Source organism: Dunckerocampus dactyliophorus, chromosome 17 (assembly GCF_027744805.1).
Source record: "Dunckerocampus dactyliophorus isolate RoL2022-P2 chromosome 17, RoL_Ddac_1.1, whole genome shotgun sequence".
Classification (NCBI taxonomy): domain Eukaryota; kingdom Metazoa; phylum Chordata; class Actinopteri; order Syngnathiformes; family Syngnathidae; genus Dunckerocampus; species Dunckerocampus dactyliophorus.
In genome coordinates, this window is record NC_072835.1 from 14,039,303 (window position 1) to 14,067,217 (window position 27,915).

Sequence of the window (27,915 nt, forward strand, 5' to 3'; positions counted from 1 at the left end):
TGCACCGCTATTGGTCATGACGATGCGTGATGAATAATTCATCTGCGTTAATGACAGAGTGTGCCATCTGCCCGAGCCACAGGTAATTTAAGAAATCCATCATAATGTGTTGTCACAGATGTACATGATACAGTAACGCTGCAAAGATGTCTGGATGTCTTGTTCTCTAAGAATAATCAATACAGATCCACTTTCTGGGCTCAACTCGGCTGGATGCTGCCCAAAATTAAATGTAAGCGATGAATAAAACATCCATAGAGCTGCTTTTTTAATCACATTTTAATTGAGCGTAATTTGCCACGTGACGACATCATGACCTCCCTCAAAGAGCCAGAGCTGGCGGAGAAAAAAAACGGGGGCTTGGCCAAGGACTAGCCCGCGACACTCCCCACGAATAGGAATCGCTGTAAATGTATCAAATATTCATGAATCCCGCCACATTCCGGGTCTATGTTGTATGTGGATGTCTAATTGCCAATTAAACCCGCTGCTCCTGGGGCGCGATGGTGAAGAGGATAGTGAGCTTGTGTGTCGCCCCTTGAGGAGGAGAAGAAGCCTTTAAGTAGGACAAAATAACAGCAACTTCTGAAATGAATCCGTTCCTCAACAATAATTAAACATTTATTGTTGCGAGTGTGTCTTGAAGGGCACATGAAGGAGAAACTTAATCGAGAACGTGTGCCCTCCTGGAGACAGGAGAAGAATCCACATCCTTGATGTTCTTCTTAGAAGCCTGAGCGCTGCAAGCCATGTGATGCAAAAGTACACTTTGCAGGCCTCTTAGCATTCTCAACACGCCAAACATGCCTTGTAGGGCCGATCTCATACTTTCTACTACCAAAAAGGTCCTTGAGTCAATTACAAGTGTGATCAATAATCCCAAATGAATCTCTGACATTGTTTTGATGTACGTACCACTGATGAGATTTTTTCCCCCCTTTCCCCCTCCTTTTAAACTTATTTCTGCACTGCTAGTTTTATAGATTAGATTGCATTTGCCGCATCAGGCCGATACTGTTCCAAATTGTTTGTTTTTCAAAATGACCCGCATGATCCCTCGAGGTAGACACTGCCGACCAGACTCCGCCTCCTCTTTGTCCTCCTCCGTGGAGTGAATAATGAAGATATATAACAGTACGTGAATGTCAATGCGTATTTCTTACATCTTACAGCTGCACACATTCAAGGATTACGCTCAAGAGAAGCAGGTACAACATTGAGCTTATGTGGCTTCCAGTACCGTGTCCCTAATGTCACTAACAAGGTAAGCAAAATACCCTGCTCACTACAGACTGACATAAAGTTGCTCTTAACTAGAGGTGCTCAGTATTGGCTTTCTTCTTGGATATCAACAAATATCGATAAAGGCAAAAGTTCTTCCGTCAAGCTAATGCCAGCATAATGAATACATATATGCTTTTACTGTGATGCCACTGGATGCATTTCACAAATAAACTAAAATAAGACACATACTGCAATATGTAATTGAAGTTGTAGAAAAAGTGCCATATTAGAAACATTTTGTCTGAACAAAATAGTCATTAAAAAAGTTATGACCTATTATTATTATTATTATTATTATTAGCTGGCAAATGATTAAACATTTTAATCAAATTAATAACTATATTTTGATCCCCATTTTCCACTATGTGTGAAATATGCTCGTTTTTGCTGTATTTTATGAACAGAACGATAAGTGACAGGACAGGAATATTATTTATGCTGTAATTTCTGGTGTATAAGCCGCTACTTTTTTCTTAAACTTTGAACCTTATACCGCAGTGCAGCTAATTTATGGTCATGTTCTAATCTCGTGACATCTCCTTTACTTCAGAACTACTGCTAATTGATTAAATACTGTCAGAGAGGTAGCTTTTTCTTTGGCAGGAGCCAATCACAAGCTCTAAGGGAACTGAAGACGAGCTTATCGACCCATCGGAAATTGCAGGAGGTCATTCCTCAATATAACAGTCTGACTCACGGTGTCATCTTAGAAAGAATGCTAAAATCATCACACAGCAACTTAACACTCAAAAGGTAGCTAAGAAATATGAGTTTAGAATAAAAATCAACAACTATTTTAACTGTTTCCCTTCATACATTTCTTCCCAGCAAAGCATTTCATTGGCCATGGTTGCCAGGGCGCTGCAATGATTCATTCAGCTGCCTCTGTCCACCAGAGGGAGCCTTCCTCTGGTGAGAAAACTATTGAGAAGCGCTATTGTATAACTTAAACTTTGTACAAATTTGGTTCAACCGGAATAAGAGGATTGGCATTCACAGCTTTCACTCGCCGCTGTCTGGTAGTCACGTGAATGTCACATATACAATAGCAGTTTCAGGGAAGCCATCGGCAATTTGGAGTTATTGCGTGGATAATACATTCGATGATAGCTAACAGTAGTAGTAAAACTTCCAAGCCAAATCACTACTGTCAACTGACAACAAACATCTTATAAGGGTGTGTGTGTGTGTTATGTGGCGTGTAGCTTGCAGTGTTGGAGCAGGAAGTGAGCAGGGTATAGTTTTCGAGGGCTTGCGCCCCCATACAGTACCAGCCTTGGTTAGGCACCTTTTGAGGACTGGGCCAGGAGGACACAAAGGTCAGCAACACTAGTATAGCAAGATGAGCTACAGTGCTAACATTACAGTTACATTTAAACAGCATCCATTGCTCATAAATCAATCATACCTAATGTTTGTGTTTGACATGTCTACGTAACCTTTACTCCACTGACCCACTGACTTTTGCACATTTTTCAAAGTGTACTTTTCTGACTATATCCATCTAGACTTCCATCATCTTTGGCTCTCGACGTGTGTGTGACCTCGCTGCTTTCAGGTTTGCTGCCTGGTGTAGTTGACGCACAGCTCGCCCCGCAGGCTTAATTTGATTATGATTGGATGTATGATGGATGTCAGGACTGCGGCGGCGCAAGTGCACAGAGGCTCCCCCAGGGCTGCAGCGATCCAGCCTGTGATGGCTGCTCAGTGACCACCTTTTTCACTGGGGGTGGCTTAATTAACTTTACAGTAATGACTGTGAAACTATTGCAGCGCAGTGCATTCATCAGGACTTCTGTCTCGTAAAATTGGGAGCTTACTGTGCTCACACAGGCGTTTTAATAAACTGATATATGACCTAGCTTTTGCATTTAATGCTACTTGGGGATCTTTAAGTTGCACATTTGATAGCGGTGGCAGCTTTTAGATATGCTGCAAAGGTGCCATAGGCCTTTACAGGACGACTGCAGATGATCCCCTGGGGCAGAATTCCTTTACTTGTAACTCAGACCGTCCAGCAAATGCCACCTAAATGAAAGTCTGTGTGGAGCCTTCAGCCGCACAGACGGAGCTGCCATTTATAGTCACTGTAAATGTTCATCTTCCCTGTTTGCCCTCCTGTGTGCACCTCACGCTCCAAATTTGTACAAGATTGATTTTGAAGTATCCATAAAGAGTTCCAATTCCAACAAGCCAAGAGTCCATTTCAGCGGATTGTTGATGTTTTTAAATCAAAATGCAAATGCCCCTGCCAAATGTCCCTGTCCACACGCCCAGTGAGTGTCCCGGTCTGTTTAAAAACACATTTTGGACGCCAGTTGCTGACGTTCAGGTGCAGCAGACGGAGAATCGAATCGATCTGTAATCCTCCCTAAATCCTGGAAGAAGCCAACATTGGAACTCCACGTGCCCTCTCTTGGCGCATGACACACTTATCGCTTGTGAACCAGAGTGGAAAGACTCAAACACGGGCTTCACCGTGCATCGTTTGTGCCTTCTTTGTGAAGCGTTGCCATGTTGTTGGTGTGATTTGCACTGCACTGAACATCTCAGTGGTTTGTAAATCTGCTTTTCAACTGAAATATGTTGCGTTCTTGCAGGTTGCATTAAAAAAAAAAAAATAAAATGCACTGTCACCCCATGACTCTGGTAACATACTACTTTTCTCTTTGTTGACTGCAATTGAAGAATATTTTGCATTTTATTCAGATTTTATGTTCTCTGTCTGCTTTTTAGCCAGTTATCTGATTCCATTTACATTCATTATCGTTTTACACTGTTTACATTCATACACCATAGAGTATGAGTTATAACATGAGCATTTTTAAATGTTTAGAGGCCACCATAGTCCATACCAGTCAACTCTCTCGTTTTCCCTGGGAAACGCTTGTTTTGCCCTTCTATCCCGTAAATTTCCTGCATTTAAACTTTCATCCAAAAAAAAAAAACAAAAAAAACCTTGAGTACTAACAATAGTGATGGTATCCATGCTTGAGCAACAGCGCTGGCAGTGGCCATTTGGGTCAACCATGGGGTTGGGCATCAAGTCTTCAACGTTCCGATTCTTCCGGGGTCGTTCAAATTTTTTTATTTTGATTCCTAGTTTCAATGCCCAGTCCGCCGACCAGAAGAAATAGCCACGAACACCAACGAAGAAGATGAATAAAGGATGGAGCCACGACTGCAGGATGCAAGTTTATTCATGTACATGTACAGTATGTATTGATGTCTGTCAGCGCGTCTCTTTCAGCAAAAGTCAAGAGACCTTCTTAACCCACACAACACACTTCCAGACTTCAAAATACAAGCGATGTGCACTACATCCTGTTTGTGCTTACAAAATAAGGGTGTCATAAAAAGTAGCTTCCCACAACATTGCGGCAGCAAAGTATACTAGTGCTAATATGGTAGCTCAAGGCTCACAGCTCATAGACAAACCTTTTACAAGTTGTTTGATATTCTGCAGCCAGGTTAGTAAGTTTAAGTGCCTGCAGCTAACACATAAACAGCAGCATATGTGAAAAGGTGTTTTCATGAGCTTTTTAAAGGTAAACAAAACTCCTGTGAAAATAGCGCTGTAAGAAATTCATACTGTAATAAAGTTGTTAAAAAGTTCATATTAAAAAAAATTCACGGAAAAGTTTAGACATTTGGTTAGCGCCCTCATTTAAACCGTGCAAACTCTTACGATCCTACCTCTTAAAAACATCGGAATCGAGAATTGTGAAGAATAGGTATCGAAACAAGGAGTCGGAATCAGAAACAGAATCGTTCAAACTGAATTTTTCCCCTTATTTTCAGAGTGTTGACAGGTATACCACAGTCAAGGTGTTCAAACAACTGTCTCAAAGATTGTGCTTGGGTGGATGCTGCTGTTTGGAGTAGCACTGAGGTCAACTATTTTATGCTCACCATGTACTCGGGTAATTATTGTGTAGTAACTTCCTGTCTCCGCCTGAAGGCAACATCTTTTTGTTATCTTGAGTTGATGACTATTAAATGGACGGCAATTATTTAAGTAAATGCTTATCTTTCAGTTAATAAGTTTGAATATGAATAGTTACTTCATATGTTTCTAATGTAGTTTTATTTTTACTATTTTAAAAAGGAAGACTTCCTTAGCAGCACTTTTTTTTTAAACCGCTTACCCCCAATAAGATGCCTTGTCCTCTCTGTAGTTGAGTAAATTACAACACATTGCAACTATATTGGCATTTTTTTCTCTTTTGAAATTTCATGCTGCAAATATTTGATCCCCCTAATATAAAAACGAGTCAAAGATTGGTACATAAATTTTGAAATGTTAAATCCAGCTCACTGTTAAATTGCATTTGGACTTAGCAGCCAGACTAGAGTGCAGAAAACGATCCCATTTAAACAAGGAGTAAGTGAGAGAGAGAGAGAGAGAGAGAGAGAGCAAGTGAGTGTGTGTGCGTGCGCGTGTGTGTAAAAAGAGAGCGAGAGAGGGGCAGTGAATGAGTGGCACTCAGTCAGTGCAGTGCGTTTGTGTCAGAAAAGAAGGGGGTCGCCCGGGAATCCCTCGAAACTGTTTTTAAGGAAGAAAACCCGCCTCAAGATGCTTATTCCTCTTTTAGTGGATTGAGTCAACTCGCTGCTTTAGAGCCTTTTTCATCATTTTTTTAAGAGGATGCACAAGCCGGAGGGAAAAGTGACAAGGATCATGTCGAGATCATTTCACTAACTGTATTATTTTCCTTTACTAATATCACTTAAATGGACCATCTAGACGGAAAATAGTTGCTCCCTTTTGCTGCATTTCGGAGTTAATGGACATCATTTTTGGGAATGCATGCAAAAGCGTGCATTCTGCTATGAATTTCAACAGCAGAATGTGATATTTTCTGCGTTCTGTTCTGTCATATTCCTGCAGACATTTCCCACAAGGCGAGCTGGTGTCTGCATTGTTGCTCCATGCTGCTGCAAAGTGCGAGCTGATTCTTTACCCCCCCCGTCCCCAAAATATGCACAACGGGCGCTGAAGTTGCACAAGAAGAGGATTATTTTTAATATTTTGTGGGGAATTTAATTTGCTTGGTAGAGCCAGGAGGGAAAAGTGTGCGGAGGTGCAGCCAGACTATATGAGGATCGGCACACGGTTGTTGGTTCCCCCACGCAGAGATGCCAGTGCGCGCCGTGACCACCAGGTTCATGTACAAGGGACTGTGTACCATCCCGGATGTCCTCACCTACCGGACCCCTGTCAACCTGCCTGAGGATGAGGTGGAGGGTGAGTCTCCCTACCTGTTGGGGCTCTCTTTTGTTCACTTTTACACGAGGCCGACTGTCCGTGTGCTTGTCGTCATCATGTATGATCAGAACCTCGGATAGCTCCAGGCTGCGCACATACCCAGCGTCAATTTCGTATGTTTTGGCACAAAAACACCAACTTTAAAATTAACTAAAAGTAATTTCCTACGCTGAAGAGACAACCTGATGTAATCAAATTCAAGATTTGCATGCAAAATACAAGAGATTTATGAGTTTAGTGTATTTTATGGGCTGTATGCTCACTGGACACTTTATTAGGTATACCAGCATGATCTAAACCATCCATCCCTTTTCTATGCCGCTTGCCCTCACTAGGGTCGCGGGGGGGTATGCTGGAGCCTATCCCAGCTGACTTTGGGCGAGAGGCTGGGTACATCCTGGACTGGTTCCGGGCACATATAGACAAACAACCGTTAACACATACATTCATACCTATATGGACAATTTAGAGTCTCCAGTTCACCTAACATGCATATTTTTGGTATGCGGGAGGAAACCGGAGTACCCGAAGAAAACCCACGAGCGCACGGGGAGAACATGCAAACTCCACACAAAGATGCCCAACAGAGATTCGAGCTCAGATCTTCTCGATCTCCTGACTGTGTGGCCAACATGCTAACCACCAGGCCCGCATGATCTAATGTGATGTGTTAGAATATTCTGTCTCTAGACGGATGACTAAAAATGCATGGTAGTACACAACCACATTGTATCACAACAGGCACCTTCCAGTAGAAGTGCACTGCATCATACATTGGTTCTGAGTGTGATGCAGTGCAATCCACTGCAATCACAGTAATAAACATATTGTGAAAGGCATGCCTATAAAAGTAATCATTGTGTGAGCAATACCGTTGATTCTACTTATTGCCTCATGCAGGTGTACAGTTATTTTCCATTGAGTAGTTTATGATTACTAATGACGATTTTTACTCAAAATGCTTTTCTAAACGTCCATGCTGGTCATTATTAGCATCGTTATTACTTTTGGTTGACTTGTACTTGATATTAATGACGTTTACCAGCTGTATGTGTGTAATGTATAGCACAGGTGCAGCAGCCATGGATGATACAGAACCTTTGAGGTGGTGGCAAGTGACATTTAGCTGGGCTGAGTAGCTGCTTCTTAATGTTAATGCACCGTCACCAAAGATGGAGTGCACCATGAGCCTAGGTCCAAGTTGTTTGGGCAAGGGCTAAGGTAGAAAAAGCCATGAAACCAGGCTTAAGAGCTCCAAAGTAGGAACCTGTTGTGCATTTTAATGGACAATAACCATATGTATTTGTTGAAGATCTCTGGTGGATGAAAGCCATTAACAAGATGGACGACTTATACATTTCCAGACTTCAATTACATCCGCTCCTCTCCTCCACACTTTTTGTGTTGCTTGATGCATTGTGTTTTGTCATTAATTAACAAAAAGGGAATCAATACATGACAACGTTGCCACTGGTAAGATTTGTATGAGCTTCCGCCATTCCTCTTGCTTATAAAGCTTAAGCTATAAAAACCAAAGGTGTTGTTCTGGAAAATAGTGAGGGAAAAGTAAAGCAGACGGTGCCAGCAGATTGATTTGTTATCACAGAGTCTTTTAATGCGAAGGTATTTCAATTTGTTCTTATGTTGGAGGGTTGCATGGTGGTCTGCCCTTGCTTGGAGCCCCTCAGCTGACATTGACATTGACTGTCTGTAGTGGCAACATAAATTTGCAGCAAAAGGTTGATGACGAAAATGGAGAGAACATTAAAATGACACATGCATTGTATGTCAATTGAGGGACTTTTGTATAGTTCAGTAACGTTTAGCCACGGCTAGTAGAGCCAATAATGTCTGAGGTCAAAAGTCAAGAATGTGGTTATGATTGTGAGTGTAGCTTGCAGTGTTGCGGAACTGTACTGCACCATTCTGAGTGGGTGTTTCCACTGCAAATTGCAACCATAATAATAGCTAAATCATAATAAAAAAAACTGAGCATTGTTACCTTTTGCAAAGGCCGAATCTGAGCCTGTACTTGATTAATCTAGTCTGTCTCCGAGCCCTCCCCAAACACTTTTATCAATGCTAAAAGTTCCTCTTTTTAATTACTTCCCCTAATCATATTTATGATTTTATATACACATACACACACACACATCCAGACGGCTATGTATTGTGAGAAGCCTCATACAGTATATACACTACTGGTCACAAGTTTTAGAACACTCCAATTTCTTTGGAGAAAAAAAATCCAACCTTTTTAAGTGTTAAGATGGTCTGTCTCTCTACCATTGTTAATTCCCTTTTTTCTTTCCATTTTTGGAGCAACAAATTACTTTCTCCAGTACAGTGCTGTTCAACTGATGTTCACAAGGGTATAGTACCACAGTGTGTTCCGAACACTGTTTTTATGCAGACAGAGGAGGTAGTAAATCATCCAGAATTTGGAACACCTGTAGGAATTAGTTGCACCAGCTGCCAAGGCCCATTTTGTGGTCCCTCAAACAGGCCTTTTTGTATAATTCTGAAATACATATTATTTTTCAGTTTTGGGTAACCTTACCTTTTAACCTCTGGCACTTCACCACTTACCTTTGCACCATTTCAAGCTATTCATTGGACTTGAACTACTTGAATTTCAATCAATAACTGGAAAAATTGGGGTGTTTTAAAACTTTTGACCGGTAGGGTACATCTGCACAAAAATGCATTTTCCAGCATGCAATCTTGTTTTCAGGCAGTGGTAAATTTGGGAGGAAACTGTACTGAAGTTAAGGAAGTGTGTTAAGTTTGTTGGCCGGCTATTTTTCAGCAACATGGCCATCTTTGGACCAAAAAAAACATTTGCAATGCTAAAAAAAGAAAAAATCTACATGTTAAGATCACGGACGGAGGAGGGACTGGAGGATCTTTGGTACCACCAACCCAGGCCACCCAGTCAGAACCTAACCCAGGGATGTGTGGAGGGAGACCTGGAGGAGGGTCTTATTCAGATGCCACACAGTAAGGACTAAGCAAGTATGCAAACAAAAAGCATTTGCTGCTACTACTGTAGAGTGAAGCAATAGCTAAGCCAAAGTAGCAAGCATGAGATAATGTGGACAGATGCAGGATGGTGAAGATGGGAATACATTGTGGCGTCTGTCTGGCATGGAAGCAAGACTTAAGAAGGCCTAATCGCCAAGTGCCAACAGGTGTGAACCAGTGGCTCTCCCCAGGAACACCAAATAAGGACACCTGTCCTGTGGAGCATGACATTTAATGTACAAAATGTATCTGTGTCCCCCCACATCCTTTAGTTGTTCTTTATGCTATAGCTATACAGCAGAAGCTTTAACATGTTTTTTTGTTAACATGGAAAAGTTAGGCCAGAATTTTGCCTCGGTTTGCATACATTTTCCGGTTAGCATACAATACGGCGAGCGTCTTGTCACATTAATACATTGTGTGAGTGCAGATGTGTTATTAATGTATTTTTATCACAAATGTCCTTGTGAGCATCCTTAGCTTGCTTACAAAATGGCAGCCAGAACTGGGCGTAAGAAATGTCGCACGTCTACGATGTCATCACTGATTGACTCTCAAAAATGTCAACGCAAAACATGTTTTTATAGTTTTACAATTCTAGTTTTATATGCATAAAACAATTCTAAATGCATATAAAGGACGAATAACAGGGAGAAATGAACATTTAAGGTTACTTTTACCTTCAGCGAAGAAGTGACTGTTCCCTAATACACGATGTGGCAGCGAGAACAACACCTTTCTTCGGACACCACCTTCCTGGTTTGCCATGAGTTATTTCTTGAATTCAGTTGTGTTTCTCACCTTCTTTATCAAATGCCGGATGTTTGGAACTTTCTGTGACTCCATTGTGGGTTATTGAGGTGAGAAACACTATTGAATTCAAGCAACAACTCATGGCAAAACAGGAAGGTGGTGGTGGTTGATCTTGCTGTCACATCGTGCCTTTGGGAGCAGTCACGTCAAGAATCACGCCTTCCCGAAGGTAAAAGTAACCTTTAAATGTTCATTTATCCCTTTCAGTCATCATTTATATGGATTTATATGCATTTCAAAGTGGTTTCTGCATGTTAAACTATAATTGTAAAACTATAAAAACATGTTTGGTGTTAACATTTTTGGCTTTCTGGAAGGGATTAATTGGATTCACATGATTTCTGATTTCTTATGGGAAAATGGTCAGTGCCAAAACACACATCTCCTTTGTGTCACCTACACTTGTCATAAACTCTGATGTGTGCTCAAACAAAAGCCCATCCCTCCTCTTTCATCAGCGACAATGCAGATATTTTATGCGTGTTATGGAAATTCATGCTTTGAAATGTGGTCATAAATCAGGCAATAAATGTTGGATTGCCGTTTTGTTGCGGTACAGGTAAAAAAAAAAAAAAGGAAAAAGAATCCTATTAATGCTGCAACTCATTGTGCTAATGACCAAACTGGGTATCTCTTGAAAGCATCTATCAAACTTACAATTATTACCCGCGATAAATTGTTACACGCGCAACATGACCATCTCACCTTTTCATGGCCGCTATAAAAAGTATGCATCATGCATCGCCAGTGGGGAAAAGAAAAAAAATATCCTTTTGACTGTCAGCCTTCTTAAAAATGCTGTTTTTACATGCAAACTAATTGTACATTCAGCTCAGTCACTCACAGAATGACTGCTTTGCCAGTGTTACTGATGCCAATTGGACACATCATAAATTGTTCCTTTTAAAGGCAGCCGAGCACGTTTTACCAGTTACACTCTTGAACTCCATGGTGCTTCCCCCTTGACATATTTATACAGGAAAATCCCCACCCAAGCTTAGCCAAACTTAGACATACTCAGTGAAATTCACTAAGGATTGTAATGTATCTGATGCATCACTATATACCATAGCAAGCCCCAAAAATGCCCCCTATGGGTCATTTGTCATCTTTAATAATCAAGACCGCACTGAAAGAAAACCAACGGTGTTGCAGTGGTACCCTCATTCCCTTTCCCAACCTGCCTGTTGTTATTGTCTTTCTGCGGAGCAAAGAGACTTCCGGTTTGCTTAAGAGTAACCTTGTTTTGCTCTTTGCTAATGCTGCAGCATGTCGGTTTTACACTCGGGGTTAAAAATGCACACTTTATCTGCATTACAACGTCTTTGCAAGACAAGTAGTGTTTTTTCAAAAAAATAAAGGGGAAAAAAAACGTATTTGGTCAGTTTTATTCCCATTTATCTTCGCCTATCAGGCATTTCAAGATTCTAGTAAAAAAAAAAAAAAAGATGCTTCCACTTCTGCACTTCCTCAAAAACAACCCTTGTCAGATATGTTTTTTATCCAATCAAATTCCAGGAAGTGCACTGAGCCCAGCTCTCATCATAGTGCTAAAATTCCTTTTACTGTTTTTCCCTCTTCACTTGTTGCTAGGCAGAACTTGTAGGGCCAGTGTGTTAATTCGAGTTAGGCAATTTCTGTAAATGCTTCTATTCATTTTGAACCATTTTCTCCTATAGTGCTGCAGTATATGTGCGTGGTCTGCAAAAGCAAATAACCGTCAGGGTTTCTAAAGTATTGTAAAAAAAACATAGCATTAACATCTACTGCTGTAGACAACTTCCTGATGTAGTTTTTAATAACTCCACAAGACAGTCTTAGCTGCTTTTAAAGTATCATCAGTGGTCAGCATCCAAAAGCTTTAGCTAGGCTTTAAAATTATGCTAACCAGCTCTTGGTTGAAACGCATTTGTGTTACACTTTTTTTTTTTTTTTGTAATGAACTCATCAGCGGTATCAATTCTGTCACGACCCAAAGCTCGTGACCGTTGGAGAGCGTGGGAACATAGATCGACCGGTAAATTGAAAGCTTTGCTTTCCAGCCCAGCTCGCTCTCCACCACGACGGTCCGGAACAACAACCGCGTTACTGCAGACGCTGCGCTGATCTGCCTGTCGACCGCATGCAGGACCCCGAGATATTTGAACTCCTCCACCTGGGACAAGACCTCGCTCCCAACCCAGAGGGTGCAATCCACACTTTTTCGACTGGAAAACCAGGGCCTCGGATTTGGAGGTGCTGAATAGCATCCCAGAAGCTTCACACTCCGCTGTAAACCGCCTCAGTAAATGTTGAAGGTCACAGCCCGATGAGGCCATCAGGACCACACTGTCTGCAAATAGCAGTGAGATCCTAGGGCCTTCAAACTGGACTCAGTCGATGTGTTGGCTGCACCTAGAAATTCTGTTCATAAGAATTATGAACAGAATTGGTGACAATGAGCAGCCTTGGCAGGGGCCGACTTTCACCGGGAACAGGCTTGACTTATTGCCGCCAAAGCGAGCCAAGCTCCTGCTCTGGTTGCACAAGGACCGAATGACACGTTGTAGCGTGCCACCAATCCCGTACTGCCGGATCACCCCCCACAGGACACTGCGAGGGACCTGGTCAAATGCCTTTTCCATGTCCACAAAGCACATGTAGACCGGTTGGGGCAAACTCCCATGTACCCTCCAGTACCCTTGCAAGGGTGTAGCGCTGGTCCAGTGTTCCAGGACTAGAACGAAAACCACATTGCACCTTCTGTAGCCGTCGTTTGAATAACGTACCCTTCTTTCCAGCACTCTGGAATAGACTTTCCCAGGAAGGCTGAGGAGTGTCAATGGCTGGCAGATTCATACAAATAACGGTGTATGCCGTTGAAATGATTTGCTCCAATTGTGTGAGTGTGAAAGCTTGTCTTCCGCGTCAGACATAATGAATGTAGCTCTTTTATGCCTCTGTGTTCTTACACCAAGTCAAACTGCATGAATACATTCTTGTATATGTCCTCCATTGTTTTGTTGCTCTGTTTTTCCAAGGGGGTGTTCATTTAATAATGATTTTTGTTAAGTTCCCTCCCAGTAGCCTGCAGTTGACATGGGCGGCTCATATTTGCTGCTAGATTGTATATCCTTGACTGAACACCCGTTTATTTCTACAAATATTTGTTTTAAACAAGTGAAGGTGTGTGCTCATAGTCAAGTGTTAATGATGGGCCAAATACGGCTGATGCTGACTTTTTTCACATCTTTATTTGTTACTTTTCCATGTACTATGAATACTGGTGGTATATTTATGGTGTTTGTTGAATGATTGCACACTTACACAGTTGGAGCATTTAGAATAAGTGTTTATGAGGAAATGACCAATCAATACTTTTTTTGTTGTGAGTCAATTCTTTCTGCATTTCCCATTTTCATGAGTATTTTCGAGTTCCAACAAGATTTTAACTTCGGTTTTACTGTAAATTTTGCTTGTTGCTGCTCACTGCAAACTCAAGCGTGTCCATACTCGGCTCCACGTGACGAGGGACAGGTTCAGCAGGCACCTTTCTGCATTTTTTTGGTTGTTTCTTGAACTTTTGTCCCGTTTATGATGCACTATTTTAGTAATAACTTTTTCCGAAATCCGTATTTGAATGATTTCCGCATGCGAGAACAGCACTTGCATGTGGCGCTGACTTGTAAATGTGGCTTGTTTGACCCCTACCTGCTTGACCCCTATCTGCTTGAGCCTGTCACAACTGCAACAGGATATGACATGACAATGTGGTCAAAATAAGCTACATTTTCCTTTTCACTTTTCTCATGCACGCCAAATAATGATCAAAGTAAAAGAAACATTTTTTTTTTTATGTAATGAGTTTTCAAAGGCTGTCTCCAATTATCGCATGCTTTCAATTACTGCCTCGTTGTCTGTGGTTTGCAGTAGGCAAGTAAATGAAAGCATTCACAGTATGCACATTAATTTTACACTGCACTGTATTACATGTGAAGTTACAGCGGTGGAAAAAAACAGTGGCATATGTTGCGTGGGTATGACAGTGCACTGTATGGTCCAGATGTGAATAGGTCATCTCGTTAAAAAGGTCATGAATTTGTAATGTAGCATTGCATGTGTTTTTGTTTTACGATATCATGCATTTTTAACAGTTACAGCTGTTTGATCTCGCTCAAAAAGTCATGTTTTAGAACTCTCCTTCCGGCTGAAACAAGTAGTATGACATTCCCGGTGATATGTGGCATTAGAAATATGACATTAACTTTCCCATACCGCATGGCACTGGTCACAAAGGTCAACAGGGTCTATTTTATGTCACATAGAAGGTCAGAACACTTTCAAGCCCTCGCTCACGTTTCACGCATTTGGCTTCTCTCTTTGGTGCTGATATTTAAAATTAAAGCACCCCATCCAAAAAAGAAAATCTTTGAAGTCTCTCATCGAGGTTAATGGAACACATAATTGAAAACAAACACGCATAATCAACATCATCAATCTGTTGCTCTAACCTGTAGTGGAACTGACTATAAATATTTGAGTTCTTTTTTTAATGAATGAAAAACGGGTCCGTTCCACCAAGAAGATGGTTTATAATATCACTTTACATATTTTAATTTTGTGAGCAAAGCCTCTAGCGCAAACTCCATGGATCTAATTTAATCTCAGGCTTGAAAGTAAAGTGATTTTAGGAACTTTTGCGTCCACACTGCCACGAGTATTAGGAACCACATGTCTGCCTTTACAAAGATGGAATTGATGTAACAACATGTTCATTTATTAGAGTTGATGATGCATTGCAAAAGAATCAAATTAGTCTTAGTGGGGGTTTGTTCTGGCTCTTATTTGTCATTATTGTACAATATTAAAAACAAAAAAAAAAAGCTGACCTGACTGTGATCTGGTGACGCAATAGTTACGCTCAGCGCAGTGACTTCCCAGCATCCTGTGTCTTAATATGAGTCACCCGTCTGTATCTCTCGTTCTGAAAGATGACTTGTTGGAGTCTTCCAATCATCAAATGTAGTGTGCAACATTAAGGCGCCTCGCTGTCATATTGTTGCTGCTGCTGCAGGGAGAATGAGGAGTTAAGCGAATAAACCGCCATCAGGACATCCAGCATAAGGCATTTCATGGCCTGGTGCTGGCATTAAAGAACCAAGCTGTCATCCCCTCAAGTCGGTGCATCAGCGTCACTTATATTATTTTTCTAGCTATTTATTTCAGAACAGAAAGTTCATCATTATGAGTTTTTTTTTATAAACATTTATTTCATATTTGAATGGCTGCTTTGTATTCATTATCAAATGCATGTTTTTTGTTGCTAAATGAGTTAACCAAGTGACGTAGTTTTTGTTGCACACATGTACAGGTTCTTCCTAAATCTCCACCATGTTTGCAGGCTATCCTAATACGTTTGTCTGTCCAATCATGTCCTTGCCTGCCCTTGTGTTGTTCTACCCACCTGTGTCTGCTCTTTTATAATGTGTCTCGGTGTGTTTACTTCCCAGGCTCAGCTGGACTCTATTGTTACACCAGTTTTGACTTCATAAGTTGTTTTGTTTTGGAGGTTATGTCCTCTTTTGTGGATGGTTCTGTCTCTCCGTCACAGTCCACAGTCATTTTATTTTGGACCAGCAAGAGTTGTTTCTGTCCGTTTGTATTATCCCAATCCGCCCAGTCTGCCCTTGCGTCCTACCCAGCTGTGTCTTGTAATTAGTCTGAGTGTATTTGCCATCTCTGCCTGTCTTATCCTTGTTTTTGGTCATGTCGTTCCTGTTGTCCTTCCGGATTATTACGTCGTCTTTTGTTCCGCGTTGTCCTCCACTTGTTGACCTCCATCACCTTGATGGTGTAACATCAGTTGGTCATCATAGCAAACAATAAATAGCAAGGTGGGGGTGTATTATCTACAGCAGGGGTGTTCACGCTTTTATTCTGAAGGTTTTTAAAAATGCAGCTCGGTATCTATTGACACTCTATATAAGGTGGCGAGAACGCAACACACAGCGCAACTGCACCACATGGACATAACTATATCCGCATCTACAACCCACAAAGCATGCTGGGTAATCTGCCCTGTCTTTTCATTAAATATAAGAATTTCCACAATCTGGGTTGCCCCTTGTCATTAAGGGGTGATGGTGGGTCTTGCAGCCAAACCAATCAAGAACCACTGGCTTAGCATACTCTATATTGGCCTACGTTGGATTGGTTTTAGCATATTTAATGCACAAAATGTATCAAAGTACCCCCACATAAATGAATACCTCTATTATGCATTACACAGGGGTGAAAGTGTTTGTGTTTTTATCTGTTTCTTTGAATATTCACACTCCCCTCGGAAAAGGGAACAATCAGCAAGCCGGCAACCGCCGTGCGGGTTCAGTAAATTCATTATTTGTTACTAGCAGTGGGTCATGACATTGACTCAAGGTGGCGCTAAATGAAGATAACAACACTCCAGCCCCGGCACCACGTGTAATGTAGACAAATGTGTAGTGTGTGTGATGTGTGAGGCTCCCTTGCACACAGCATCACTGGCTGTGTCCACAGGGGGTAAAGTCAGCTGGCCTTGTGTACCTTGAGTAGCTCACATGTATCACGGCTGTGTGGCCTGTGTTTAACTTGCTGTCGTGTCGTATCCTAATGGAGGAGCGTTTCAATCACGAGGATCACATACCGCAGCCGTTCTCTACTGGTGGACCTCAAACCATAACAGAGTTCATGCGCTTCAAATGTCAGACTTTTTATTTTGAAAGGCAGGCGGCGTGCATGTGCAGTAGTGTATGTATGGTACAGTATTTATGACAGTTTTTCTTTGTTTATGTGTCGTGATGTGAGGACCATCGTTGATTTGTGCTATTTGATATTTTATGCACTTTTCATGTTTTTGTCCTCCATTTGTGAAACGTGTAATTTTGTGAAATTTTTATTTATTTATTTTTTTAAATTTATTTACTTTATGCAGGCAGTTGTCATGCTCCTGAGATAAGTGAAATATCTAACTTTGTGTACTTATTTGTGTGCACACACATGCAGTGTATATGCAATATGTGTGTTGTATACAGCATATACTGTATGTATGTGTATATACAGTATTAGGAGTGTCACATGATCTCATGCCACAAGATCTCGCGAGGTTAAAAGATGACAAGATTTCTTGTTCAGAAAAGTGTCACGTGGGCACTAGGCCTGGGACAACAATAAATTAATTAATCAAGAGTGAGCCCTTTTGTCAGTCACACAGTCTTTTTGTCTCAGTGGATGGAGGCGGGGCCGCTAGCATACACACAGTGCAGAAGAGTGTAGCCTCATGAGGAACAATGCAGTAGAATTAAACTTAGCATTGCACTGTATAACATGTTTTTAGATGTTTTCATTCTACTGTTCTTAAAAGTAATCTTGTCTCGTCTTTTTCTCGAGAGCCGAGTGTCTTGCTACTCCCCGTAGCATAAACACTCCTGATCAAAATTTTAAGGAAAATTGCGCTTAAAAAAACTTCAAGTGCAAAATACATGATAAGGTAATAAGTCCAGTCCTGTGTGCGTTTTTATCACCCCCCCTCTGTTGTGTTGAAAAGCCACATGGCGTGGGGGAGAACTCAGAAGTATAATGTCTAAATTTGTGGCCTTATTTATTATATTTTTAGATATTTTGTTGTATTTTACTCCTCGGTTCTGTAATAATGGACCCTGAAATGCACTTTGGACACGTAATTATGTGCATTTATGTTTAATAATCTGTTTTTTGAAGCAATCCTCCTTTTAAAAGTGGGTTACTACCGTGTTGGTAACCACTAGCATACAAAATATTAGCAGGTTTTGAAAAAAATAAGCGTCCTCCTTTTGCTTGCAGATGTGCAACTGCTCTTTTTAGCACTTCAAAGAGAATATAGGTATGCAGGTTGTGGAGGAGATCAGCCAAAAAAAGCGCTTGCCAAAAGGTGCACTTAATGAAAAGCACAGCGAGTGTAGCGCGTCGCCTTCTGTCACAAGCAATTGTGCTTAAAAGTCAGCCTGGCGGCTTTTTGACTCTGATCACTGATGTCTACTGCATTCTGAACAGGCAGGTCTGATGTTTGTTTTCCTCGTGGCTCAGATGAAACACAAGCTTTGAACAGCCAAAGGGGTCCATATCAATCAAACTGTGGAGAAAGCATCCAAATATTAACAATAATATATCTTTCACAAGGTTGTCCAGTGAAAACCATGAATCTCCCAAGTTTGGAGATTTGGTTTTCTTTCATGATCGTTCTTTAAAGAACTAATATTATAATAATATGAATATTTTCAAACATTGAAATGAAATTCTATTCATACAGGCAGAATTCCATGCTGTACCTAATGAGTCCTGCTACAGCAGCTTCCTTCTACCTCTCTTCTTCTATTAGAGATCCGTGAGGCGTTCAAAGTGTTCGACCGGGATGGGAATGGCTTCATCTCCAAGCAGGAGTTGGGCATGGCCATGCGTTCCTTGGGCTACATGCCCAACGAGGTGGAGTTGGAGGTCATCATCCAAAGACTGGACATGGACGGTGAGCGTCGCATGTGCTTCGTTTCATTTTGATACCAAGTCTGTGTGACATGACTGCTTTGTGTGTGTGTGTGTGTGTGTGTGTGTGTGTGTCGTCTCAGGCGACGGTCAGGTGGGGTTTGACGAGTTTGTCACATTGCTTGGTCCCAAACTGTCAGCAGCGGGGATGCCGGATAAGTTCCACGGGGCAGACTTTGACTCTGTGTTTTGGAAGGTGGGTTGGGCCACTCACACGCTATTTATCCTTAAAACATCCTCATAATGACGTATAACTCATCAACCATTTGCACAATACACTAACTCATGGGGACAACATTACAAAAAATCTAGTACACCTTATTTTGGCAATCTGGTGAGTTTAGCTTCATGATGATGATTTCCATGCATTTGCGTCCTATTATGATTGACATGCATACCAAATTATGTGTCAACCACTAAATCTGTACATTTTCACCGTGACACATGTAAATGTATGACATTTTCCAGTATGTTAAAGTTAAAGTAGAGAGTTGATTCGATTCTTTCGGTTAGAATAGAAAAACTAAATGATGCGGGGGCCATTTTAATATTCTTAGCTAGGGCTCTGAAAAGTAACGCGTTAACGGCGGTAACTAATTTATTTCATTAATTACACAAAATTGTTAGTGTAAATAACGCATGCGCACCAGAGCAAGCATGCCTCTCTGTTATGACAGCAGACGGGATCACAGTGGAGTGTCCCCACACAGACACACAGAGCCTGACGATCTTTTAGAACTTCGCTCTGACCTTATCACTCACTTTGTAACTCTTAATTCAGATGTACAATTTAAGTATGTCGGAAAATACACTGAAAATGAGTAAATTTACCTTCAATTACGTGGTGTCTTTGAACGCAACCCCTCATTGCTCATAATTACACGGTTTAAAGTGTGATCCAAATGTTGTGCTACTATTAAAGAGACTCGTGTTAGACAAATACATTTTGAGACTTGTGTGGTATCTTTTAGCTTGATGGACATGTTCAGTATATAATCCTGTCCTGTCATTTATCTTTCTGTTCATTAAATACAGTAGAAATACTGGCATATTTCAGACATAGTTGCTAATGGTGATTAATCATAATTAATTTAAAAAATTGTGATTAATCTGATTCAAATTTTTAATCATTTCACAGCTCCACTCTTAACTTTTTTTTTCATAAACGCGCTACAACTAATAAAATGTAGTCTGGGAAACTGAAAGGGACAAGCAGTTGTGTGTTGTAGAAAAATGCACAAAACAATCTTAAATGCAGTACAAAGTTGGCTGAGGGTTCATTTAATGTCCCTTTCTGTTCAATAGTCACAACATTAGACACACCTTCACGATAAAAAACAAGCAACATTTTAGCAGTTTCGATTGACATCATAAGAGAGGTTTTAATTTAAATGAATGTAAGACATTACAATGTACAGTTTATAAACTTATTAGTCATGTGCCTCGAGTAAGTGGACTGTAATGGCCACAAGAGAAACTGTAGGATTTGCAACGAAAAGTGAAACTATTCCCTGAGCACATTCCACCGGATCAACTAACAGGTGATGAAAACATGAACTTTTCTGGTGGGGTTGGGACAGATTATTGATATTGCGCTTACAGTATATCATGATAACAATAATACACTTTGACATGCGGACTGGATTATATAATGTAACATATTAGCATATCTATGATAGATGAATAAAAATACATTTTAGTTGCAGTGCACTTTACATTTGAAAGAAATGTGAAATGTGCCACACCACAGGGAAAAAAAAAATCTCAGAGCAAAGATAAAAACAAGAAATTCTAGCAAAAAACTCAAAACAAAACAAAAAACAATGAAAGCTACATAAAAATGTCCTCATAGGCCGTCAAGGATAAATATGTTTTTAACTGGCTTTTAAAAGACATTTTAAAAGATTAGCCTTTTTAGAAAATAGAACATATCAAAATGGCCCCAACGTCCTTTGCTTTAAAAAATAAAAAAAATAAAAAAATTTAGTATGCGCCCCCACTGTTCGATTCCATTCCATTTTCCTCCGCTTATCCGGGTCCGGGTCGCGGGGGCAGCAGTCTCAGTAGGGAAGCCCAGACTTCCCGGTCCCCAACCACCTCCTCCAGCTCCACCGGGAGGACACCAAGGCGTTCCCAGGCCAGCTGTGAGACATAATCCCTCCAGCGTGTCCTAGGTCTTCCCCGGGGCCTTCTCCCGGCTGGGCATGCCCGAAACACCTCACCAGGGAGGCGTCCGGGAGGCATCCGGACTAGAAGCCCGAGCCACCTCAGCTGGCTCCTCTCGATGTGAAGGAGCAGCGGCTCTACTCTGAGCTCCTCCCGGATAACCGAGCTCCTCACCCTGTCTTTTAGGGTGAGTCCCGCTACCCTACGAAGAAAACTCATTTCAGCCGCTTGTATCCACGATCTCGTTCTTTCGGTCATGACCCAAAGCTCATGACCATAGGTGAGGGTGGGAACATAGATCGAACGGTAAATTGAGAGCTTTGCCTTCCGGCTCAGCTCTCTCTTCACCACGACGGTCCGGTACAGCGACCGCATTACTGCAGACGCTGCGCCGATCCGCCTATCGACCTCACGCTCCAACCTTCCCTCACTCAGGAACAAGACCCGAGATACTTGAACTCCTCCACCTGGGGCAGGACCTCATTCCCAACCCGGAGGGAGCAATCCACCCTTTTCCGACTGAGAACCATGGCCTCGGATTTGGAGGTGCTGAGTCTCATCCCAGAAGCTTCACACTCAGATGCAAACCGTCCCAGTAAACGCTGCAGGTCACAGCCCGATGAGGCCATCAGGACCACATCGTCTGCAAATAGCAGAGATGAGATCCTAGTGCCCCCGAAGTGGACTCCCTCGACACCTTGGCTGCGCCTAGAAATTCTGTCCATGAAAATTATAAACAGAATCGGTGACAAAGGGCAGCCTTGGCGGAGGCCAACGTTCACCGGAAACAGGCTTGACTTACTGCTGGCAATGCGAACCAGGCTCCTGCTCCGGTTGTACAAGAACTGAATGGCACGTAGTAGCGTGCCACCAATCCCATACTCCCAGAGCACCCCCCACAGGACACCGCGAGGGACACGGTCGAATGCCTTTTCCAGGTCCACAAAGCACATGTAGACCGGTTGGGCAAACTCCCAAGTACCCTCCAGTACCCTTGCAAGGGTGTGGAGCTGGTCCAGTCACCCCCCCCCACTGTATTACACCCTTTTTTCATCTAGTTAGCACTTTGTTCTATTCGAATTTTGCATGTGGGGAACAATTTTGAACTGCCACTTAAGCAACCAAATATGCTTCCTTGCCCAATAAAGGCCTGCACATCAAGCATAACATTTCAACCTTAGTCAAATAATACTAATGGAACATTTCATTCTAGTGATCTGATAATAAGCTTCGCTGCTGGTTCAAAGTAAGCCAGGGATTTTCTCTCAATTCCTCCCGGTTTCCCTCAGTGCGACATGCAGAAACTGACAGTAGACGAGCTGAAGAGGCTTCTCTACGACACCTTCCGGGACCACCTCACCATGAAGGACATCGAGAACATCATCATGACTGAGGAGAGCCACCTGAACAGTCCGGAGTCCCACGTGAACATCGACAGTAGGTTCCGTCCACACCCCTCCGCTCGCCCTTCCAAGTCTCTTTAGGCTAACGTTGACCATCGTTGTGTGCATCTTTCCACAGCGAGCCCAACACAACAGGAGAAACACACGTGCGTGCGTAAAAGTTTGATCTGTGCCTTCGCCATTGCTTTCATCATCAGCGTCATGCTCATTGCTGCCAATCAGATGCTCAGAAGAGGGATGAAGTGAATGTTCACGTTACTTAGCGATAAACCAAATATTGTTTGTTTTTCTTAATGTTTCCGACATTTCACCAGCTTCTACAGTACAGAACAAGGAATCACATTACGAAAGCGAGAGACACTTCAAGGGCCGATCAGAGTTCTAACACTGTCGCAATTCACTGCAATACAAAATCAAATCTTCTCATGTCGTATTATACATAACCATATGTCTTGGCTCGAAGACAGCTGAGCTTTTTAAGGTGCAGATGCTGATTTGTTGTTTAAAAAAATATATATATTTTTTTTAATTGTTAAAAATCAACTAGACAATAATCAGGATACAAGGAAATCTGTAGTGAAATAACACATTAATAAATAAATGTGAGCCTTTTTTCAAAATAACTTGACTTTCCAAGTATTATATCGCCCCTCCGAGGATAAATGGTTGATGGTTTATCAATTACATGCTAGAATCGAATTAAATATACACTATAAATTAAGCAAAGGAAAACTGCGCTCTTTTTGGAATTTTGCCCATCATCCACAGTCTTTTTGTGAGACATGAACACACATCTTTTTCTTTTCTTTGTGTGTAAAGAGCGAAAAACAGCGAGCAGGGAGCCGCTAACAATGCACCGTAATGCTAAGCACAGCCTCCAATGCATAGCATCATCTCCCGACAGAAGAGCAGTTTCAGTGGCAGATTACTATCACTGCCCTGCTCAACCGAAAGACTTGAGCAGATCATTGCCTGTCTTGCCTTGTTTGTTTATTAATAACTTTGCCACGATTTTTGGAGAGCTGCTGGAAACGGGATTTATTCATGGAGATGAATAAAGCACTTTATCTATCATAAATCTATCTATAAAAACGGCAACAATGTTCCATTTACGTAACGTGACGTACATATTAATAACCAAGCTACAGCGACATTGTTATCGGAGGAGCTAACCCCGAAGAACTACTTTTCGGGCGTAGTGACACAGTGTCTACTGGAGTTGCTGCTAAGCTACTGGAGTTGCTGCATCGCCTATGAATTTGAATTGAATTTACCAGCTCAACGCGGAGCACAAGTCTTGTGCTGAAAGATACAACCGTCCCATCAGCATCCCAGTGCGACCATTTCACTGTGGTTGTATTCTGTCAATGAAACGTTTAGTACTAGTGCTACATGCTACCTTGCTATGAGAGTGTTTCACGGTAGCTGGATCTGCCTAGCACCCAGCAACATTATTCTCTGCCTGGGGGGTATAAGGGGAAAAAGTAGCTGGCGGCGGCTCGCAAAGTCTGCCATGATTAGCGGTAGCAAACGCTCTCTCTATGCTGCTGCTGTTGACGGAAGTAGCGTTCGTTGCTGTGGGCTCTGTTAGGAGTTCCAATAATGCTTAAAATGACCAAAATACGGCAAAATACTGTCAGTAGAAAGTGCCTGTTACTACATGGTCACAGCATGTGTAGAAGATGGAGTTTTTAGAGGTGTTTTAATAAAGGGCGAATCACATTACATTGCATTATTAGCTGCCTCTTGCTAGCAGTTGTTCAATGTTTACAACACAGAAGAGAGAGACGTGTTCTCATAAGGATTGTGGATGATGGTGTGAATGACAGGTAGGATGACGTTATTCAGTAGTTTGTAAGGGAGTGACCTCTTGCTTGTCAAATAGTGAGCCCGCAACTGCTTTTATCTACCCCTTTCTAAATGGTACAGCGGAACACGTTTATGTTGACGCCCCTCGGACCGGCTGACAGATGTTGACATGAACAGTTGTCGACATAGCCGAAACTGAAACCGAAATATGCTGTTGCGTGCACATTTACTTGTGAGTTTAGCCAGAGGCTCTTATGCAGAGATGCTGTGGTCATTTTTTGGTATGTCTTGACTACAAATGACAATAAATCTTTAGTACAGGCGCCAATCTTTCCTCCAGTGCTTTACAACTGGGTGCATTTTGTTAGTTGCTGTGGTATACTGTCATTATTTTGAAGCTTACTTTGCACTGAACAGGAAGTCTGTGTGCATGTTTTATGCTGTGTAACTAGGTAGTAATTGGTAGTTGTCTTTTTACGCTGCTTAGCGATAAAGTTAGTTATAACAATACAGACGTCCCTCGCCCCTTCGCACTTCGCGGCTTCACTGTATCACGTTATTTAAAAAATACATAAATTAATAAATCATGCTCTTTTTGTGGTTGAATACGGCTTGTTAGTAAAAAAAACAAAGCATATTTAAGAAAATGTTTACATTTATTTGGCTAAATTAAGCATTTTCAAGCATAAACATAGCTAAATGAACTCTATAAGGCATTCATCAGAAGCATTCAAAGACACTAATACTGGTCACTAGGTGTCAGTAATGTTACTGTAATGTTCAGTGAGACACACAAGCACCTGGTACAACAGGCTTTTATTGCAGGTTTGAATCATCTTACAACAGGCAGAATAATCCCTACTCCCGCTACTGTTGCGGCCGCAATCCAAACTAAAACTGAATTCTGAACCCCCAACGTCACTTCCTGTCCCTTAGCACCAGAACACATTTACAATTTTCTGTTATTATGTCTGCTCTACTGGGAAATATGAGTGTAAAGGCAACTATAGGGGTGTTATTTCATGTCTAGAGGGCTCTAATAATGTTAAAAAAAAAAAAAAAACATTTATAAGGTCGTAAACAGGTTTTCTATGCTGTAACTACAAAAGCATAGTAGACGCCTGCATGTAGAAATAAGGAATCTTATTTCACGGAAATTCACTTATCACGGTCGGGTCTGTGGGGTCCAATTAACTGATAAAAGAGGGGCTACTGTACATAAACTGTCCAATTTTTTGTACAAAATAGCAAATGTCAACGTCGACTTTTTAGTAATCAGAACACAGTGCACCAGGACTTGATGAGTTGGTCCACATAAACCAGGGGTCGGCAACCTTTGCTATCGAAAGAGCCATTTTGGCCCTTCTTATACTAAAGAAAAATAGTCTGGAGACGCAAACGTAACACGGGTTTTAGTCTTTTTAAATTGTACCCCTTACAACAACAGAACACAACAAACAAAAGTGCAGTTTGCGAGGTGTTTTTGAGTCCTTCTCGTATTAATTTGTGTAAAACGTAGCCTACTTTAATAGAATTTTTAAAAAAGCATATACTTGCAGCTTGGCACGTTTCTTGACTGGTCTAAAATAAATGTTTTTTTTCTGCAAAAAGTCATTCATCTGTGACCAGTATTGATGATAAATTATTTCTTTTTGGACGTATTCATGGTCATTTACTCTGGTGATTGCATGCTCAAGAAGCCACCTGCAGGTAATAGGCGAGGGCCGCAGACGTGCACGTGACGTATATCGTACTTGACTAATTAGAAACATTTTTAAAAATTCAATGTCGAACTGCAGGATATAAAATTAACCAAAGTAAAATAATATATATAGATAGTTTATTACAGTAACAAATAACTTTTTTTTTTCTTTTGTCACGACCAAAAGGAGCCACAGCAAGGAGGCTGAAGAGCCGCATGCGCGTGCGCACCCTACCTCTGAGAATAGACATACGGCTTGTCAACGTAAGCGGGTTCCGCTGTATTATCTCATTATTTATTCTTTTCCTTGCTCCTTTTTTTCCAGTCATGCAGGAAGTGGAACTGACACGATGAGAGATTAAACAGAAAGGCTGACCATAATGTGCTCGCCAAACAGCGAACAGGATGACGTGCACTAAAATAGTAGGAAAGACACCATATGTTTAACACCGTACTCTGCTAGAAATGAATGAGTTATTCCTGGCGGATCCTTCTCAATTCCAGTGAAAAAGGAATCAAAAGTGAGGTAAGGCTGCGCGCAAATAAACCGAAACACATGTGACATCATATTCAGTGCCATTTTTTCCTCAAAATACGCCCACACTCTGCTACAAGAAGCATATTTACTGTGAATAGACTCAATAATGACCAAGCGAACCGACGAAACTAAATGCGTACACTTGCATGTACATCCCAACTTGTAAGTAAATGTTTGTCCTGTGTGTGACTTAATAATAAGAGTCTGGATGCTGATGTCTGTATTTAAAGAAAATAATAATAATAATAATAATTATGCAACTTAACAAGTGACCACTGCGAAGAGAAAACTTGACATTTTTGTGTAAAAGTTGCTTTGAATGATCATGGGCATATCACTTTGATTGCAGTGACGCTGTGAACAATAATTTTACATATCATTCAAAAATATATATTATTATTTCAAGGTGGTTATATTTTCTTACTTGACAAGGTGACACATTCAATCCAAGGCAGATTATTTTGTAAAAAAAAATAATAATAATAATAAAAAACCCACAAATAATACAAAATATGTAAAAAAAATGTCGAAAAAATGATATATAGGTCATATCAGGTTGCTGATGTATCATTTCCAGGCATTTCTGTGTGTATATATATATATATATATATATATATAAATCATGCACTTATATTCTTACTTTCTTTAACAAATATTATATTTTTTCCTTATTATTTTTAATCACTGGAAGAAGTATCACTCTTGCAATAAAACAAATATTTACTGTAGCTCTTTTATCGACTGTATTATATGGCATCCCATTACCTCCACATGTAAACATATCATGGATGTACCGTATTATAATAGTGATTGTACCAAAGTATTGTCTTCATTTCAGTGTAATTGTCTGAAATTGTAAAAAGAAAAAAAGAATAGGATTCTGTCCGGTGCCTTTGCATTAATAGTGGTAAAAACTTTTAGACAAAAAAATGTAGTTTGATGCTGGATATCTGTTTGTAAATGATTAGCAATATATGATTATGTACGTGCATTGAAGGTGTTGTTCTATCATGCATCGACTCGACACTATCATGTAAGTGGTGTGTGAATGCATGACAGCCAATAAAAACAGGAAATAAAAAATGCACTGTTTGATCATGTGATGTCATCCCGACTCCATTTTACCCCACAGGAAATGATGGATATACGTGTTATGGTTATACAAGTGTAAAAGGAAGTGAACCACTCTATTATAAGACCTGCTCTTTGCTGTCTGGTGATGGGTGTGCCAGTGGGAGGTGAGAGAGTTAATAATTCCGTGTTTGTTGATGTGGGTGTCGTCACGTTTTTCCCCTCATTGCTGGTACCCTTCTGTGGCTGTGGAGCCCTCACAGAAAAAGCCTAGTGGAGTTCATCCTATAGATGCTCAGCAGGG

At 41.1% G+C, this 27,915-nt stretch overlaps 1 protein-coding gene across 3 annotated transcripts; it reads left to right on the top strand.

The window, feature by feature from the left end:
- Positions 1-5,755: 5,755 nt before the first annotated feature.
- cabp7b (calcium binding protein 7b) lies at positions 5,756-27,687 on the top strand. 3 transcript variants are annotated; one of them, XM_054758003.1, is made up of 5 exons: positions 5,756-6,532; positions 18,762-18,905; positions 19,006-19,118; positions 22,378-22,525; positions 22,610-27,687. In XM_054758003.1, exons 1-5 carry the CDS (start codon positions 6,424-6,426, stop codon positions 22,735-22,737), a joined length of 642 nt encoding a protein of 213 aa, XP_054613978.1. In that variant the 5' UTR covers positions 5,756-6,423; the 3' UTR covers positions 22,738-27,687. The 3 variants fall into 3 exon arrangements, with proteins under 3 accessions (XP_054613978.1, XP_054613980.1, XP_054613981.1); XM_054758005.1 differs by having other exon boundaries at positions 19,063-19,118; XM_054758006.1 differs by having other exon boundaries at positions 19,066-19,118.
- Positions 27,688-27,915: the final 228 nt, after the last annotated feature.